At 48.5% G+C, this 18,668-nt stretch overlaps 1 protein-coding gene across 1 annotated transcript; it reads right to left on the reverse strand.

The window, feature by feature from the left end:
- Window positions 1-3,386: 3,386 nt before the first annotated feature.
- On the reverse strand, window positions 3,387-3,499 carry LOC104503245 (pancreatic secretory trypsin inhibitor-like; the record flags this gene model as incomplete). Its single annotated transcript, XM_010156648.1, has 1 exon — window positions 3,387-3,499. A coding segment is annotated over one exon (113 nt), but the record flags the coding sequence as incomplete, so codon positions are not given.
- Window positions 3,500-18,668: the final 15,169 nt, after the last annotated feature.

Raw genomic sequence — 18,668 nt, forward strand, 5'->3', positions numbered from 1 at the left:
GGCCCCGGCATCGGGCCCGGCTCCGGCGGAGCAACAGCGGCCTCCAGTGCCGGAATCTCCTCCCTTTCTCCATCCAGGGATCCGCAGTTTGCGTCCCGCTGCGCCGGGCACCGCATCTCCCCTCCCGCCAGCCCGCAGCCGTGGGTGCCGGCAGCAGGGCTCACCGAGGCTGATAGAGGAAAAAAAGGGAAAAATGGAGCCTCCTGGGTTTCCCAAGGCATTGGGTAGGTGTGACCTGCAGGACAAGTCTGAGGCAGGTAGCTCTTGGTGCGCAGGGACCGTCTGATGGGGCACTGGCATATGGAGGGGCTGGACAGAGGCTTTAATGCCCTGTATTTAACAGATGCAAGTCATGAGAATGTTAAAATCTCCTATTGCTTGGATGCTGGAAATTTAGGAAAGGAAAACAACATTCTTGCTGAAAAAAAGAGCTTCCTTGTTATGCCGGAGCCTGGCTCTCTCCCTAGGCATATCCTAGCCTTGTCCCTGGGGCTGTGTCGATAATTTCCTCAAAGCTATTTATGGATGTTACCGAAACAAACCATAATCTTCAGGAAGGTATTTTAAATATCAGGGAAAGGGTTCTGCTGTGCGTGTAAGAAATCCTAGTACAAGACATGGCAATGCTTCCATTTTATTAGGAGTTTGTATAGGTCAGGGACAGCTTTGTGCTATCTTCTCTGGAATGATTGCACCTTTCAGTTTTGAGCGGAGTTGAAGCGTGGAGAGGGATTTTGGCACATTCCTCTGTTCTTTATGCGCACATTAGTGTTTCTTTGCCTGGAAGAGACGTTAAAAATGCTAGAGGATGCCTTCAGGTCCCTGATAGACAGAAGAGCCTGGCTCAGAGGACAGAGAAAGAAAGAAAGGGAAATACTGATTAAATAATCATTTAGGTATTATTCACAGTAAGTAAGGCCACATATTCTTGACAGAGAGTTCAGGGTTACCATGGACATGTGTTAATTAATTCCAATAAGCTGAAGAGCTGGCACTTCCTGACACCTCCTGGCAGAATAATTCACCTCTGTGCTGTAGGACAGCACTAAGACACCTCTAATGCCTGTCTGGCTGCAGACGATAAAGGTTATGACTTCGTTTTGTAGGTTTTTACAGACAAATGTCTGACATTGTGTCTTGCCTGGGCTTGGGCCTGTTCCCAGCCTCCCCTTCTGATTGCTTCTGCAGCAAAAGTAAGGAAAATACTAAAAAGACATCTGCAAAAAATAATCATTATTTTTTGGCTAGTAGTGGACCTAATTACTCTGAATTGTTCCATTTTCGCATGGAATCATGATGTTTTCCTCTTTGGAAAGACAAACACATTTCTCAGGTGCATAAAGAAATGCTGGTAAAATGATTTTCAAGCTGATTTGCACTGTGCAAAAAGCATTTTGCACGCTGGTCACAGTGAAGTGACCAAAGGCGACAAGTGAGACACCACTGCTGCAGGGACTCGCCAGATGCTCTCGCAGTTGCTATTCCCAGACTCCTTGCAGGCCTCCAGCTCTTGTCAGACCGGTTGCGCACGCAAAACTGCAAATGGCACTTCATCCTGCCTCTCGGCTACCTGTCTTTTCCCCACGGACCAAAGCTTTATGGATGAGGACACTTTGTTTATCTATCCCTGAGACATTTGGCACCAGGCACCTTCAAAGTCCTGGTTCCTGACTCAGATTGCCCTGACCAGGAGACCAATTGGCTGTTGTTCCTAACCCCAAAACTTCTTCTCTTGGAATGTTACGAGGGAGCTGCAAGGCAGAGGGCTTTGAGCCCCAGGAGCGGCGCATTTCCAGTTGCAGCTGCTGAGAGCTTGCACAAACGGGAGTCTGAAGAAGTCCAGACCTGTCAACACAAGGCAGGTGCCAGCTTCTCATCCATCTATTCCCTCCCCTGACTCCTGGAAGGCTCTGGATATAACTTTCCTTCTTGTTACCACTGAGGTCTCCCATCCCCGATGAAGTCATGCTCTGTACCGGGGGATGTAGCATCCTTGATGCCACTTTGCTCCCTGCATAGCTGGCTTTGAAGCCTTCCTCACTCTCTTTACCCCGCTCTTGGTTCATGGCCAAAGCCCTAACGATGTTGTGTCTGACGAACCTCCCACCCCCATCTGCTGCACAATACAGCCGACAGCTGGTGCTGGGCTGCTGGCTTCCAGCATGGTCATTACCGCCCTGCCATGCCGCGCCAGGTCATTAACTGTGGCGCCTTCATTCGGGAGATCCCACTCAGCACGTCTCTGCCTGACTGCCTCGTCTTCAGCCTTAAAATGTGAAACCAGCATCTGAGCAGGCCAGGAGCAGAATACAAGGCAGCATCCTTGGTTATGGAAGGAAAGGGAGACAACCAGACCAATGATTCTTATCCAGGCTCTTTTTCCTGGTGATCTGGACTCTGTTCCTTGTTACTGCAGAGTTAGCTGGGCAGCAATGCTCCTAAAAGCAGAATTTGGCTCCATAAGCCCATTCACCTAGGGATAGAAAAGCTGAAATTTAAGCTTCCGTTGGAGATGTCTCTGCAGACGGCAGATGGGCGTGTGAGCCTGATCACCAAAAATCTCTGCCTCGACTAGGTGAAGTCAAGGGTGAAACTCCCTTAGCTCCACAGACTGGGACATCTGGCTACAGATAAGACTCAATCTTCCCAACAGAGATTTCTGAACCACCTAATAGCATTAAGTTGCAAGTAATTCCTTCACTTTGACAGAGTGTGCTTCCAATGTATAAATATACTCAAAATTACCCAGGGCCCGAGCCAGATGAAATGAATCTTTGAGTCTTGCCAGAGACGTTGCTAGCATTTGGACCTGGCCTTCTGCTAAGACAGTGCAATCTGGCACCAGCACAGATTAAATATAAGGCTCATTCTTAAAAATACCCAGAGCAAATTGTATCCTTTCATATGCAGAGAAGACAGAAAGCAGAGCTCAGCTATAAATTGCTGGGGTGAAACCCCATAGTTTTTCCTCAGCCACCACACATCTGAGGTCACCTGGAAAAATATTTTTCTGCTTGCATGCTAGATCTGGGCAGATATTGGGGACTTTGCCACTTGTTTGAGTTCCTGGACACCCGCCAGCCCAGTTGGAGCAATCGCTGCTGCTTGGCAGCTGGAGGTGTGGGGAGATTTTGGCTGTGTGGTCCCTGCTTTCGGGCAGCTGGTGTGCTGTGAGCCTCGGACCTGTTTTGCAGATGGAGTCCACATGCTCAGAGCAGCGGGTGCAGCATCTGCACAGGAGGCCAGATTCGTGCCAGATGTGCCAGGCTCACTGCCCATGCTCCACCCAGCTGCATGCAAACAGCTTGCTTTCTAGGAACTCCCAGACATATGTAGTAGTCCTTGTCCATGTGATATTTAGACTCCTAGGAGGTCCAGGTACTCACAGGTTCTGAAAGCACAGCAGGCACTCATTGCCGTACAGGAGGTTGTCCGTGCCGCAGACCGGATCAAAGATCTTTGTACAACCGTGTTTTAGATCATAATTGCCACAAGCTGCCTGGAAACACAAAAAGGGTAATGCTAAAATTATGAAACTTGCTTTCAATTTACCAAAAGAGGTTTGCATTCACAGGGAGGTGCACATGTTGTGTATCTTGATAATCCATCCCAGCTTGCTCAGAGCTCTACTGTGAACTCCCAGAAACACTGGGACTGTCACCATGCAGGCCCTTGGCCAGCTGAACTCCATCTGGCACTGCTGCACACCCACAGGTGTAACAACACTGAGTAAGTCCATGGACAGTGCCTGATCATGTTCTTCCTAGTTTTTCTTTTTATGCCACAACAATACCTGCTCTTGCACTTGTAAGCCAGAGAGTAAGGGAAGCTCTGATCTTCCTGGCAGGTAACTGCAATATTAAGCTCTTTATTAATGTTTTTCCTCCACTGAGTGTGGGGAAATGCAGTGGGAAACCAGTACCATCACTGGGATTATGCTGTGGCACAGCAGATGAAAGGAGGTTCCCAGGAACTGGCATATTTGAGCTGCCAACTCAGCAGCTCACTGTACTTTACTGTATTGGGCAACACTGGGTCCCCAGTGTATGGGTTAGTGCTGTCTCACTCAAGCTGGGCATCCCCTTGTGCTACACAAAAATAGGAGCCTTCACCTCTGTTCCTCTGCCAGCAGCTCCATCCATCTCAGCAGTTCCTAGAGAAAGGGTGGAGAGAGAGAAGATACCTTAGCATCCGTCACCTGGGCTGGTTTCAAGGGGGACCTAGTAAAGGTGCTTGAGGCTGAGGATTCACTCAAACACATTTGTCCCAGCAAACAATTTCTTCCCGTGAGTCTCCCCCATTTTGCACCCATGTCCCCCCCTGCTGCATCTGCCTCTTTCCCCTGACAGAAATGCTGTGATGGCGCAAGGCCCTGCCAAGGCCAGATGCACTTCTAATGACTTTCCCTGCCAGCTGCCAGGGAGCCAAAGTGGCTTTTGTTATCTCTTATCACGCGTTCATGGGCAACTGAGAAACTCCTGCCGATGCTGGGCCAGTGCTGGAGTGAATCTGGGGTGATTTTTCTGGTGTCAGTGGGTTTGTACCACAAGGAAGCAGAGCCAAAGACAAGTTGCTGAAGGTCTCTACTAGAAGGAGAATGGTTAGACCCCGCGGTCTCACACTAAAGCTGGTGGGAGCAAGCTGTGACTTTGGTGGGCTTCTCCATGGAGAAGCTGGCCCTGAGCTGACAGCTGGGATCACAGGGCTGGAACATGCGGTGGATGAATTTTGAAAAACAAACTGAATTTGTTCGGCAAAAGGCAGCACTGAGAAAGAAGATCTTGGGCTGCTTACAGATCCAGAAGTCATCTACATGGAGGATTTAGACTATATCTATATGCTGAGGACCTGATAGCCACGCTGTTCAACGTTTCAGGGACATTGGACTAGCGCCAGTCCAGACCCAGGGGCTGTAGCTCACTACATGCTCAGTTCATCTACACTGAGTCCAGATTTTGTGCTCAGACAGCTCTGCAGTGGGAACTGCTGCACAGTAAATAGGATGATGAAGTACTTGTTTCAGAAGTACCCTCCTGTTCTGAATGAACCCACTAACGAAAAATCCCTGGTGAGCAGGACCTGATAGAGCAGCAACAGCTCATGTTCTCATCCCTCTGCACCATATGGGATTTTGAAAACACAGTTGGCTTAAACATTGACTTCAGTAGCGAGAGCTGCATTTTCCCTTGCGTAGATGCGTTTCCTGTCTTCTTGGGTTTGCTTTTTTAAAACCAGAATAGCACCTATTCACTCTGAAAGAACCCCACTGTTCTAGAAATCACCAGCTCCAGGCCCAATCCTAGCCCTGAAGGAAGAGTGTCAGTCCAGCAGGTCTGCTTGTTTTTGGGAGCAGGTGCCAGGAACCCTTTTAAAGCCTTTGCTTTAGGCTTGCTCACAGACCACTGGTTTAATGCACGTTGGCTGTTGCAGTATTCTCCCGTATTCCCTGCCCAAGGCCACAGCAAGGTCCCAGCACCAGCTGGGCTGTTCCCAGGCTCACCTTCCCAGCAATAGACCTGGGAGCTTTAGCAAGGAGAAGAAATGACTTCTAAGCAAAGTGTTGCACTCACCTTGGTAGCAGCAGAGTGCCAGGGAGAGGAGCAGGAAAACACCAGTTGCCTTCATGGTCAAGGTGATGCTTTACCGCAGACAACAGTGAGGAAATGGGACACTTCTCAGGCTTTCAGAAATCCCACCTCTGGCAGTCTATACTGGGACCTTTATACCTTTCCCCATTTCTGGCACCACCCTGCATGGCCAGCTCCACCCCACAGTCTTGTGATGACAACATTCAAAGTACAGGGACAACACCAGGTGGCAAATGGCTCATTGGTGTGCTCAAGGATGAAAGCCTCTCCAAAACCAATGGATGTAATGATCCTTATCGCTGGCAAGGACTGGAGCCGCATTTCAGCTGTGGGAGACAGCTTTGGGTCTGTGCTGCAAGCTGGGAAAAAGGACTTTGTACAAGACGCAGGTAGGACAGACAGGGAGAGCAGCAAGAGCTGCTGCCAGAGAGCGGAGAGCTTGGATGTGCCTCGGACTCGCTTCTGGCTGTACATTCAGTGCTGTTATTTTGACTGCACATCTCTCTGACTGCAGGCAGGCAGCTGAAGCGAGCTCGTTGGGTCAGATGCTGCTCCCTTCCCCTCTCCCCACCTGCAATCGGGAGTAAACCCTGAGGATTTCCTACGTTTACTCCACCAATGGTGCATTGCGGAGAGTGGATCAGTCCCTTGGGTATTAGAAGGATTAATTAATGTTTCTAAAGCACTTTGATATCTCAGCCATAAATCACTGGAGAAGTGCAAAGCAAATTATTACTAATGGGGGCTTATGACTCAAAGACAGATTTTTAATTAGCTGAACAGGAAAAAATCAATGCCAAGAGCAATTCAAGGAGCTGTTTATGAGACAGAAATCTCAGCTCAATTGGCAGGTGCTCCACTGTCCGAGGGAGACCCCAACCTGAATGTGGCTCTGGAGGATGCTTTCCCCTGCCATAAACATCTCTTGTGAGTTTGCTTTGGCGGGGATGGAGAGTTTTCCCACTCTCGTCTGGATTTCCTTCTGCTCTCCCCAGGGCAATCTGCTCTCAATGGCATCTGTTATTTTATTAACTCAGAGAGTAAAGCTGGTTTGGGTACGACCCACTCAGCAGCTGTGAATAGCTGGGATGGGGGTTAGTGGACCTTTGTGAGCAAGCAACTGTCTTTTAGCGTGCCTGGGACAAAGATTCCTGTGGTGTTATCACCCTCTGAGGAGCAAGGGAGGGAGGTTTGGTCATTTTTTATAGCTGAAAGACGTTCATCTCGGTCCAACGCTGGTCCTCCAACACATCTTCCGGGTTCACGGTGTGAGCAAACCCAATAGGTGCCAGCAGCTGCTTTGGTCTTGCTTCCCAAAGCTGGAAGGGGACTTAGCGGGACTTAGCACTGATGGTTATACACCAGGGCAGCTGGGGAAGAGATTTTCCTCCTCAGTCTGTAACACATGTAAATAGGGCAGTGCTGAAGAGTTTCTCTGATTATCCTTGTTTGGGATGTGCCCACTCCTGGTAAAACCCATTTGCACATTTTTTTGGTTTAGAGATCCTTGCTGTAGCCAGGAAATGTCATAGTTTTGGTTGTCCAGAAAGAGAAACATCTTTCCTCAGATTCCTTGGAAACATCCAGGCACATTTCCAAACTTGAGTTCGATGGGTAAATCCTCAGTATTTACAAGAGCTGCTCTGCAGATGGGAAGTGTGTAGGCTCCTGGGACATTTCAAGTGTGTGTAACCGCCACGGTTTTCTCCTTTCCTTCCTCCACATGTCAGAGCACAAGTCAAAGCAGAGACAGGCTGCTGACATCCCCCCACCTCCTGGGCACTTCTCTCTTCATCCTCTTCTTGCTTAGGCTCCTGATCTAGTTGCACTGACTTAATTTCATGTTTGTAACCCCTCCCAGAACTGTATGAGATTAAGTACTTTACTACTCAAGCAGGTTGAAGAAACTTCAGATTATGCAATACGACGGACTGAACTTAATTATTCCACGGTGAATTGAGCCAAAGCAACTGATGTCTCTGCCAAAAGAAGAATCCAACAGAGGCTGCTAACACTGCTGCAGCCGAACAGCAGTCACACTAGGTTTTTAATGCAGTTCCTCCGTTAGAAATTGCCCTTCCTTTCCACACGCGTCTGCTGACATCTGTGTGTTTATGAGGTGCTTTCAAAAACGTGGGATTTCAGGGCTCCTCTCTCCTGATTGACATCTATTCTATATTCTTCAGGAAAATCAAACAGAAATGCTTGGGGCTTATTTGACTAGGGAGGAATGAAAAAGAGCTGCGAACTGCTATTGCGCTGCATGCTCCTGGTAGAAGGAGCAGGGAGATGTCTTCAGCAGTGTAGGCTTTCTCAGGATGTGTCACCTTGTCAGAGCAGCGTGTTCCTCCAAACACATCAGCTGGAGGAGTAGAGAAAAATGAGTCAGGCGGCACCGCCAGTCGTGCTGTGTGACTCGCCGAGCGTGGCACCCATTGCGGGGAAATGGAGAGGACAGGCAGACCCCAAAGCAGGTGCTGGTATGGTATGGCTTCCCCTTTGTCACCTTGTTGGGTGATGGCCATCACACACGATGTGGGGTAGAAGACCTCTGCAATTGCTGACAGTGTGTTCTCCTGGATTGTGGAAGGCACTCGGAGAGGAAATCGATGCCACACAAGGAATTTGGGAAAGGGGTGGTGGGTACGGAGGCAAGCTGAACCAGCAGGTCTGCCACTATGTGGATCAGCGACGTGATTCTCCTTCTGCAGGATGAATGTCTGCATCATCTTTTGGCCAATTCTGTGCACTTTCAAGTTACTTTTTTTTTTTTGTCAGTAAAACATTGCAAAAGAATAAAAAATTGCATTGCAAGGGAATGAAAAATTTGGGAACCTACCTACTTCCCTGTGATGGCCCATCCACAACAGGTTGGAGGAACACTTGTTGTAGCAGGGCTGGAATTTGCTTTTTGTGGAGACTTGACGTACAGAGAAAAGCCACCAGTGCCCTGAAGAAACTGCAACAGAGTCAAAGCATTCAGCGATCACAAACCAGACCCAGATGATCATGAATCACAGCTTAGAAACCGCAAACGGTTCTTAAGCCTCAGCCACGAATGGTTCTTAAGCCTCTTCAAAATAATGGCATTTACCAATGGGCTCGTTTGGGGTGGTTCACATTTTCCAGCCGCCTCCTGAACCCGAGAGAGGGAATGGGCAAAAGCAGAGCTCTGCTTGCAGTCTGGGTGCCCAGAAACTGGGGTGATAACAGGGAGATTTTGTGACACCTGGCACAGGCTCATGCTTGCTGGTGGTTCTGGGGATGTATGTGGGCTCCTCTGCTTTGGGGTGCAGGTGAGGGGTGACCCCTTGACCCCCTCCCAATGGTGTCCCGTCCCCTGCTGCCAAGGAATGGCTGCATGGCCAAGCCCTGCACCATGGCCCTGTGCTGGTGGCATCTCTGAGCCTTTGTCCCTTGGTGGAGGTTGTGGGGACCTTCCTTGGGGTACAGGAAGAGAACCTTTTGGGGACCTGCAGGAGGATCCTCAATGCTCAGGATGGTCAACAAGGCAGGTAGGGAGATTGCTGCTGCCCTGCAATGGGTGGGAGGAATGAAGTTTGGAGAAAGGCTGGTGCAAATGTGAAGCCCAGGGGTATCACAAAAGACAGTTCTCAAGATGCTCCAAGCTCTCTTGGGTCCAAAGAGCTGCTTGGTTTGGATTTAAAGGCTAAAAAACCCTCTATCTCTGTTACCTGCTGGGTTTGCCAGGCGTGGAGGTTGTGGGTGTACCTAGGACCTTGTCTATGGTATCCGGGATGGTTTTGAAAGCAGTCAGTGCAGAAAGTGCAGAAGAGTAAGCCCCTTGCAGCAGTGAGCCCACGGAGGGGAGGAGGTCATCTCCACATGCAGGAGCCCACAGGGAGATCTCCAAGTCACCTGGAGGAAGGGGGATGGTGCAGCTGGATCCATTCAGGCACGGGAGACAGATGGAGCCATTTTGCATCAGCAAGGTGAGAGCTAGCCAGTGTGCAATGATCAGCTGCTCTTGTATCCAGGGGATACTGCTCAAACACTGATTTTTCCTGCAGAAAAAAAAAACCAAAACCCAACAAGCCATCGTTTGGTCCATAGTGATATTTGTCTTGGATTCTTTCCCATTGATGCTGAGAAAGCTATTTTGTTGCTCAGGGTGCATGGAAGATATTGAACACTCTTGACAATTTAGGAAAAGGGATCCTGTGAGTAGCTGCTGTGAAAACATCACTTATTTTCTCAAGCTGTAGGAGAGTCTTTGAAGCCCAGGACAGTGTATCATTTTCTTTTCTGTCCTGGAAACGTTGCCCCTGGGGCTTCTGATGTCTGGGGAGGGGGCTGAACATAGCTACAGGGGAAAATTAACGAATGATAATTTCTATTTTTATTAAAGCTTCTGTTTGTTATTCTTCATCAAGGGCAGCGTGTCCATGATAGCGACCTTTGGCAATCTGCAGGCATCGTCGGCTTTGCCTAAGAACGGGTATTGCTGACAACAGTGTCTGAAGACAAAGGCAGCACATAAATCATAGCTTGTTGGGTTGCTCAGAAGAGGCCGTGCCGGAATGCCAATCAAATGCTTCCTGAAGAGGAGGAATGTGCCGGGGACAGGCGATGTGTTTGTAAGCATTACTGGCTGAGATTGGCTGGGGTGCAATTGCACAGCTCCCTGGTGTAGGGGTGAGTTCCCAGCCCAGCTCCTGGCCCATTTGCCCCTGCTCTCCCACCACTGCAGTGACACCAAACCCACAGGCTCAGTCCACGGAAACCCTTCCCTCATCTGCTACGGTTTACTGGGTGATGGCACGTGGCTGGGGGAATACCTCTGGGCTGTGGTCAACTCGGTCACAGCAGTGGCCGCAGGGCCCTGTCCCTTGCGGATGGGACAGCTGCTGCCTCCATTCACCCAGGAATGACCCTGGGCCAGGAACAGTGCAGGAGATGCCGGCTTCTGGCAAGACTTGCTCTCCTTATCACTTGTGCCTCTCTCCTCAGCTACCATGCAGGATCTCCATGGGATATGGAGGGAGCATGTGGGGTCAGACATGCAGGAACTGAAGCATGGAGCTCTGTTCTTCTTGCCTTTCCTGGCATTATTGGAGAAAAAGCATAATTTTTCCCACTCCTTCAGAAAATGCCAAAAGCAAAGAATTCCTTCATAAAATTGCTTCTTTATTAAATCCTATCTGCCTCCCGCCTCCACATCTGACTGCCCCTGCAGCTGCCAGAGGGATGCAGGGCAGAGTGATTAAGTGCTGTGGCTGATAATTGGGCAAACACGGTTTTCAATCTCCTCCAGCAAGGCACTCCCCCTTTCTCTGAACTAGAATCAGCATCCCCCTGCCCACTCCCTCTTTCCCACAGCCGAGCAAGATGGGAAGCATATGGTATATACCTTCCTTCTGAGGTCACAGACTCCTGGGAGGATGCTCTGGTCTAATCTTTTCTTCAGCATATCTCAGGCCAGCTCTCTCCCTGCTCCCAGGGACCACATTGCCCTTGCCCAGGGCTGGACCTTGCTCTGAAGTGTGCGTGGGGTAACTTAACAAAGAGCTCTGGTACAATCACTCTTGGTAAGGATCCCAATCTCTATTGCCCTGTCCTGTTTGGATAAAAGATCCTGTCTGCCTGAAGCTAGTGTTGCTTTTGGTCCCCTTTCCCCCAGGTGAGTTTGAAGTGATTATATCTGAAAACTGACTCTTTAGAAAGTGGGAAAAGTCCAAGTGAACTCTGGGTGCATTGGCCTGGCTGGAGGGCTGGTTCAAGGGAGTGAAGAATTGGTCAGGTCACTGGGAGGGGCCAGAGCCAGAGCCCCCCTAGAATCACACCGCAGAAGGGTGGGAGGCAGCAGAGACAAGCTGCAGGAAGGGTTATCCCAACCCAATAGCAGGAAAAAAACATTCACCGTGAGGGTGGCCAAACGCTGTTGCTGGACCAGAAAGGTTGTGGAGTCCTTATCTTTGTGGAGGTTCGAAACACGACTGAATGAGCTGATATTTTCCACAGAAGCTTTCAGAAACCAGCAGAGAAGCAGCAGCCTGTCACCTCTGTGGTCCTTAACTGACCCGATGTCCCCAAGACTAGGAGCTTTTTTTAGTGGAGGTCTGAAACGCAGAATATTTTCACATTTTTTCTTAATTTCTTGAAAGCATTTTTGTCAGAGTTTTTGTCAAGTTTTTATAATACTTTCCATTGCTTTGTAAACCAGTTGATAAACAAACAAACAAAAGCACAAATAACTCTCATCACAACCCCAGAAATATTTGGCATTTCTAGCTACTCCCCTGGGTTCCATTGGCAGTGCTAATGGCTATTGATACATGGCTTGCTCCCTGGCACAGGACTCAGAAAAACACTATTGTACTTCCCATTTCAATGAGATATGTGGCTAGAGGAGGCTGAAGTTCTTAAGTCCATCTCGTTGGACTATTTTGGACAATTAGAGGAGACAAGGCTTTTCCAGCAGAGACCTCTCAGCCTGTTTAGCTTCATGGGAAAAAATGGCTATTAAAAACAACAGAAAGGTGTGGAAAAGAAGGGAAAAGTAATGCAAACTATGAAATAAGGCTTTCATTTCTGACATTTCTCCTTCCTGTTAGCTCTGGAGAGATTTTAAAATGAGAACTGCACTTTCTCACACACTGGTGGAAATGAGATTTTGGGAGGGAAAAGAAAAAAGTAGTGGACATGGACTAGAGCTGGTGATAATGCTGTGTTGCTGGACTCTGATCCTGAACATACCAAAAAGGGGAGAAAAAAGCTCAGCAGAGGTTGGAAACACTGATCCTGTTTCCAGAGGTGGCTTTTGCTTGAAGCTGTGCTGCCTTGAGGTGCCATGAGACCCACGTTAGTTCAGAAGTTCATTCATAAATTTGAACTTTATTCTTGTCGAGCTCTTGCCTTGCCAGGCTCTAGTGCTATGTATGGTTGCTTTAGCCACAGTAAATGTGCATTTATCGTTGTGTTAATTGTTTGTATCTGCTCTCCAGTGTGGAAAAGCAATACTCCCTGCCCCTGCCTGCGCATCAGCACGCTGCACACCTGTCTGAGTAAAGTCTCCCCAGGGCCAATAAATGATGTTAAACACTGCTGATAAACTTTATCTAACTGCTATTGACCCTTGGATTGGGCTGAGATTAGATAAGGCACAATTAGCTCTTGCTCCTTTTCCTAATGACTGCTCAAGCTCAGAGGCTGGAAGTTTAAGGCAGTTAAATACGAACACTGATGCTTTGGACATTAGCTGATGGCTGACATTTATTGTCCCAGGAAAATCGTGCTTTGTTTTGAGTGCCAGGAGCTTCTCACAGGAAAAAGATAGGAGGTATCAGGGGAAGATTTTGGGGTATAAGAGCGTTGGCACTGGCAGCCCTGCCATGAAAGGCGATGATGCTGTGAGCATTGTTGGCAGCTCTATGTGCTTTCAGCTTTGGTCAATGGTCGTGATTAAAGAAGGATTTTGTCTTTGATTTAGGGAGCCTTTGAACGCAGTGGCTAAACATTTCCTTTCTATCAAGGGTTTTTCTTTGATTTCTGCATGTAGTCTGCTCCCTATGTCCCTCGGTGAGTTTTGCACTTGAATCGCTTCCCTAATAAATGTGACATTATTTTTGATGCCTTGTACGTTTTCAGCCTGGTTGTGAAAGCGAGGCGCTTTGCAGTGAGAGTACAGTCTTCAGCCCATCAGGGATGTGAGGAACAGTCCTTTTGCTCTGGTAATGGAGACGAAATAATCCACTGCTGAACATCTTTTCCCCAAGCAGCTTTTAACTTGGGTTTTTTCCTTCTACATGAGGAAGTGGTTGCCAAAGCCCATGGCTGCTGCCTGCAGTATGCTTTTCCTTCTTATCCTCATTCATCCCTGCCAAGATCCTCTTTTCTTCATTTCTTCCCATTTTCTGAGCTTCTGGAAGCCCCTGGCTCATAGTTTCAAGCCCCACTTAGCAAGAAACTTGGTTTTCCTGTTAAAAAGCAGCCGAGGTTCCCACATTATGCTGTGGTTTCTGTAGAAATACTCAGAGATGTTGCATCCTGAATTTTTCCCTCTGTGTTTTTTGGAAGAAGAAATCCAGCCTGATTCCAAGCTCAAGGCAGCGCTGCAGTGCTTGGACTTGGGGCAGCTCTCCTCTAGTGCTGCGATGCTTGCCAGGAGCAGACAGTGACGGGCATGCTGGAGGCAGGTGATGATGCTGATCATGCTGTCCTGCATCTGCCTGTTTAGCTGAGACATCCCTGAGCTTTGCGCGTTGCTGTTCCTGTGCTCAGCAGCCTTCAGGGCTGCCTGTCTCCCAAAGCATCCACCACTATTACATGGAGGGGAACCAGACACTACTGGCAAGGGGCAGGGCAGCCTAGGGTGCAGGTACCCTGTGGAGGCCAGGAGGAAGGGTTCACCAGGTGCCTGTGTCCCTGAGCCCGAATATTGGTGCTGCCGCACTCATGGTGTCAGCCTCTTGGGGCCTCAGATCCAGAGACCTCTGCTAGGTCGTCTCTACCGAGATGCAAACACAGATCAGGCACAGACACTGCTGCCACAAGTCCCTTTTACTCCAAGACCTACAGGTCCACCCACGGAAACTGTCACCTGTTGCCTCATTTTTGCATTTTGTGCCCTACTGACGTTCATGTCCTTTCACTGGATCTGTCATTTTGGTGACTAGGAGCAGCTTTACTCATAGGATCCAGGTTCTGCCATTTCCAGGATCCTATAAATTGAGCTTTCAGCCATAGAGAGCCTTGGGATTTTTATGGACGTGGAACAAGGATGCATAAATAATAATTAAAACTTCTACAGAAACACTCAGTGTTGGCCAGAAGTGTAAGTCATAAATAATTATCATGATGCCCAACTTTGCATTTATGATGCTGCATTATTATAAACTAGATCTAATATTATGGGACTTAGAAAGTCAGCAGTGGACTGGAGAGGTAAAAAACATGGATGAGGTCTCTGGATCCCTTCTGAGGACAGTGTGCCAGACTAGATGACCCTGTGCTTTCAGGGGTACTGCTTTTATGCTCTTCCATTATATTAATATTTAAACCAGGGATTAAAACATTGATGACACCTTTACTGCCTGTACTTTATTGGGATGTAGGTCTTGCTCTGACTGAAGCCTCAGGATTGCCCATGCACTTGGACCCAAGGAGCACGCAGTGTTTTACAGTGCTAGTGCACGTAACATCACCCACGTGTGTTCCTTGTTAAAAAGCAGGGGAAGCATTTTTAAACAAAATTGTTCTGACATCCTTCAGACTTCCAAAGACGAATCTGGGGGTGGCCTCACTCTTTGCCCCCAGTCAGACGAGCCCTGGAGGGAGCTGGGAACCAGGTCAGAGATCCCCTGCTCTCCGTCACAGCCAGCATTGCCACCTCGCGGCACCCCGGGCGGTGTCATGAGCCCATCCAGGCTGCCCTCACCGGCACCGTGGGCTCCCACACAGCCCTTCCCACAGTGCCAGCATCACCAATGCTTGTGAGCTTGTCCCAGGTGTCACAACATCTCCCTGTTATCACCCCAGTTCCCAGGCACCCAGACTGCAAGCGGAGCTCTGCTTTTGCTTTAGCCCATTCCCTCTCTCGGGTTCAGAAGGCGGCTGGAAAATGTGAACCACCCCAAACGAGCCCATTGGTAAATGCCATTATTTTGAAGAGGCTTAAGAACCGTTTGCGGTTTCTAAGCTGTGATTCATGATCATCTGGGTCTGGTTTGTGATCGCTGAATGCTTTTGCCTGGTGACTCTGTTGCAATTTCCCCAGGGCACTGGCAGAGCATGCTGCTTCTTGCCTCTCTCCGGACTTCAAAACATTCAAGTCCTTGACACAAGTAAGTCCAAACCCTCTTATGAGGACTCAGGCAGCTTTTTGCTGTGCAGATCCCACCCTGGCTGGAAAGGAATTGCAGGCACCAACTCCCATTCCACCTTCCCTTTTGCTCGGTGGCTGCTGCACTCAGGATGCTCCTTCCGTGGCAACGCAGTGAGACCCACCAAGGTGAATTTCCACAGCTCCCAGCCGCTGCTGCTCCACTCATTGGCCAGAGATACGCTCTACCCCTCCGTGGGCAGGAGCCCTTTGCGAACTCGCATGGTTTTGTCCAGTATTCCACCCACAGCTGGCACAGCAGGGAGAGGACATTGATGGCCGAGCACTGGACCTGGGAGCTTCCAGCTCCCACCCAACCATGCGGAGCCCCTTGCCTGGCCCTGGAGGAAATACTCACCCAGACATCCCTGGTTCTTGCTGTGGGATGATGTATGGACTGGTGAATTCAACAATTTATGGGACCAGTGCCTACAAGGAGCCCCTGGCAGCACAGGGAAGGCTTGTCATTGAGGGACGTCTGCTTAGGATGCAGGTCACGTTTCCACTCCTTACAGAAGAAGTTTAAATAAAAGATTTGGTGCCTCCCCTCTCCCCCCGCCGGAAGAAGAACAGCTGCTAAATGCTGTTAATGTTAAAAGCCCTCAATTAGGAAGAACACTAAGGGACAACACAGGAAGCAGAAAGCTGCTCTGCAGCTAAAATAACTACTGTGAGGTGCTGTGATAACAGAGTAAGACAGGAGGACAAATTGCCCGAGTGACACTCCCTGCCTGCCTGCCAGGATGGACCCTGCGGTGGGAAGGGTCAGGCAGAGGAGCTGGAACATCCCAGCACACCGGTAGCTGGGACTGGTCCTCTTTGCAGAGCCTCCCTGCACACCGGGGTTAGGCGGTCACGAGCAAATCCCACAGATCAAGCAAACTAAAGGGAATTTTAATTCCACATCCAAGTGCTCTGCTCTTTCCCACACATGCTGTGACACAGGGTTGGGGTTGTTTGTTTTGTTTTGTTTTTATATACAGGCACAGAAAAAGAGAACTGCATCGAGATTTACTCAGACCCTATAACTGGTGTTCAGAGGAAGCTGAGCTCTCCTATGTGCAAAGAGCGGGGCTGTGGCAGGAGCAGGCTGGTAGGGAATTGGCTCCATCTGAGCCAAATTCTGATCAGAGAGGGGGAGGAGGAGGAGGCTTGCAGAAAGACAACCAATTTTTCTCCTTGGAAATAAAAAGCTTCTGGCATCACCTGCTGCTTATCTTGCCACAGCGACATGTAGTTTCTTTCCAGGCCTAAAGAGCACAACCCTGACTCCAATAGGGGCTTAATTGCTATTAATCCTGTTAATTGAATTTGGTTCTCTGGTGCCACTTAGCACTCTGACTGAAGGAGGGAAATTGAAAAGAAAAAGACTGGGAAACAAGCTCAGCTGACCCAAGGCATGTGACTCCTCCTGATATTATAAATATGTGCCCCCCTACATGTGGAAGGAGGCTGGTTGGTTTTGGGACAGCAGTAGTAGGATTCTGTTAGGAAGCGTTTTGGGTGCTGCACTGGGAAGAAGTGGATCCTGCTGTAATTGGGCTTTGAGTGATCTGAAGGCTGAATGTGAGTTTTTAAATTAAGTTGAAATCATAGAATGGTTTGGGTTGGAAGGGACCTTGAAGACCATCTAGTAATGATGAGACTTGGGGTAGCAGGGGACTAAGTATACTCTCAGGGATGGCCTTGCTTTTGTAGAGCTTCATTTGAAAGCTGGTGTGTGAGCTGGGATAGTACTTTTGGTTTCAAACCCATGTGTTTGGGGGGTGTGGGCAGCGACGGTGATTTTTGAATAGGTGGTTCCCATCCAGGGTGGGTCTCTCTCAGAGGAGTGAACTCTGGCTCAGAGGTGTGTCTGCATCTGCCTTTGCTCATGGGCAGGCAGTTTCTGGTGTGTGCCAGGTTTATGAGGAGCCCTGCTATGCTGACACCTGCGCTGGTTGCTGTGCTTGCCAGTAACTGCAGCAACACAGCCAGAGTGGGCTCTTTAGAAACAGGTCACTTTATTTCTTTTTTTGTTGCTAGTATTTCTGTTAGAAAAGGGTTTTGAGGAGGGGCTTAATGGGCAATGGGCTCCATTCCCTCTTTGCAAGATATGTGAAATTTCTACAGTGTCTGGAGGTTTTGCCCCTTCTCAGGCACATCCAGAGCCTGGCTGCAGTCCCTGGCTGAACATTAGATGGTTGGGTAACACTGGGAAGGTTTAGATGCTGTCCTCCCAATTTCTGGAGTGAGACCTGCATGTTAATGAAATCCTTGGACATCCCTCCCATGGAGTCAGTGCAGTGCTGCTGTGCTATGTGCAAACTGACCATGGATATATAAGGTGGTGGTTGGTTATTTTTTAGAGTGAGTTTCTTGGTTTTTTAGCTCTTGCCCTGTGCATATTTTGTGAGCTGATGATCATTGCCAGGCTTTGGAAGAGGTGGAGTTGGGTGTGTCTGGGGGAGTGCTGCCAAATAACAGCACGGAAAGGCCTTGTAGGAAGGATCCTGTAAGCCTAAATCGGAGATCTGCGGTGAAGTCAGAGGTTTAACTAGTTCTAAAATTAGAATAGAGTGTCTGTAAGGGGATGCAGGGCAGGAGAAGGGAAGATTTGGGTAGGGGAAGGAAAGATTTGGGGGTATGCTTTGTAAGTGAGAATTAAGAATTGTTAATACAGACTGAGAGCAGTGTCCCTTTATCTCTAATAAGCATGTTTTATATACAAATTAGTGTGCACAGCTCAGTGTTGCCATCCCTTGTATAGCTTAGGCTAGTCAGTTTCTATTTTGTTTCCACATGAGAATGATTCTCTCGTTTTTTGTCTTTTCTCTCTTTGCAGTTTCTACAGAAAAGAATATTGCTTTTTAACATGTGCATATTATCTAGTACCTGGCACAATGGCACTAGGGCTTGTAGTGACTGCTGCAGGGTAAATAATCAGTAATGATGGTAGTTTATACACAAAGAATATGCCAATGCTTTTATTTCTGGAGATTTTCCCTTTAACTTGGGCTTTGTTTTGTAAACTGGTTTAAGTATTTGTCCTAGTGAATCCTTTGGCTTCCCTTTCACTTCTCAAATAAAAGGTTAATGAGTTGTTGGTTAAGTAATGAAAATGTGACCTGAGGGTCCTGGTGGCCTGTTAATAGAAAGACAAATTTAGGTTTGAAAATAGCTTAGAGAGTGGATTTCTTGGGAAAGTGAATTTTGCCTTCCAAGCACTTTAAAAAAAAAAAAAAAGGCAAATTAAAGTC

Source organism: Eurypyga helias, unplaced genomic scaffold (assembly GCF_000690775.1).
Source record: "Eurypyga helias isolate BGI_N326 unplaced genomic scaffold, ASM69077v1 scaffold20078, whole genome shotgun sequence".
Taxonomy (NCBI): domain Eukaryota; kingdom Metazoa; phylum Chordata; class Aves; order Eurypygiformes; family Eurypygidae; genus Eurypyga; species Eurypyga helias.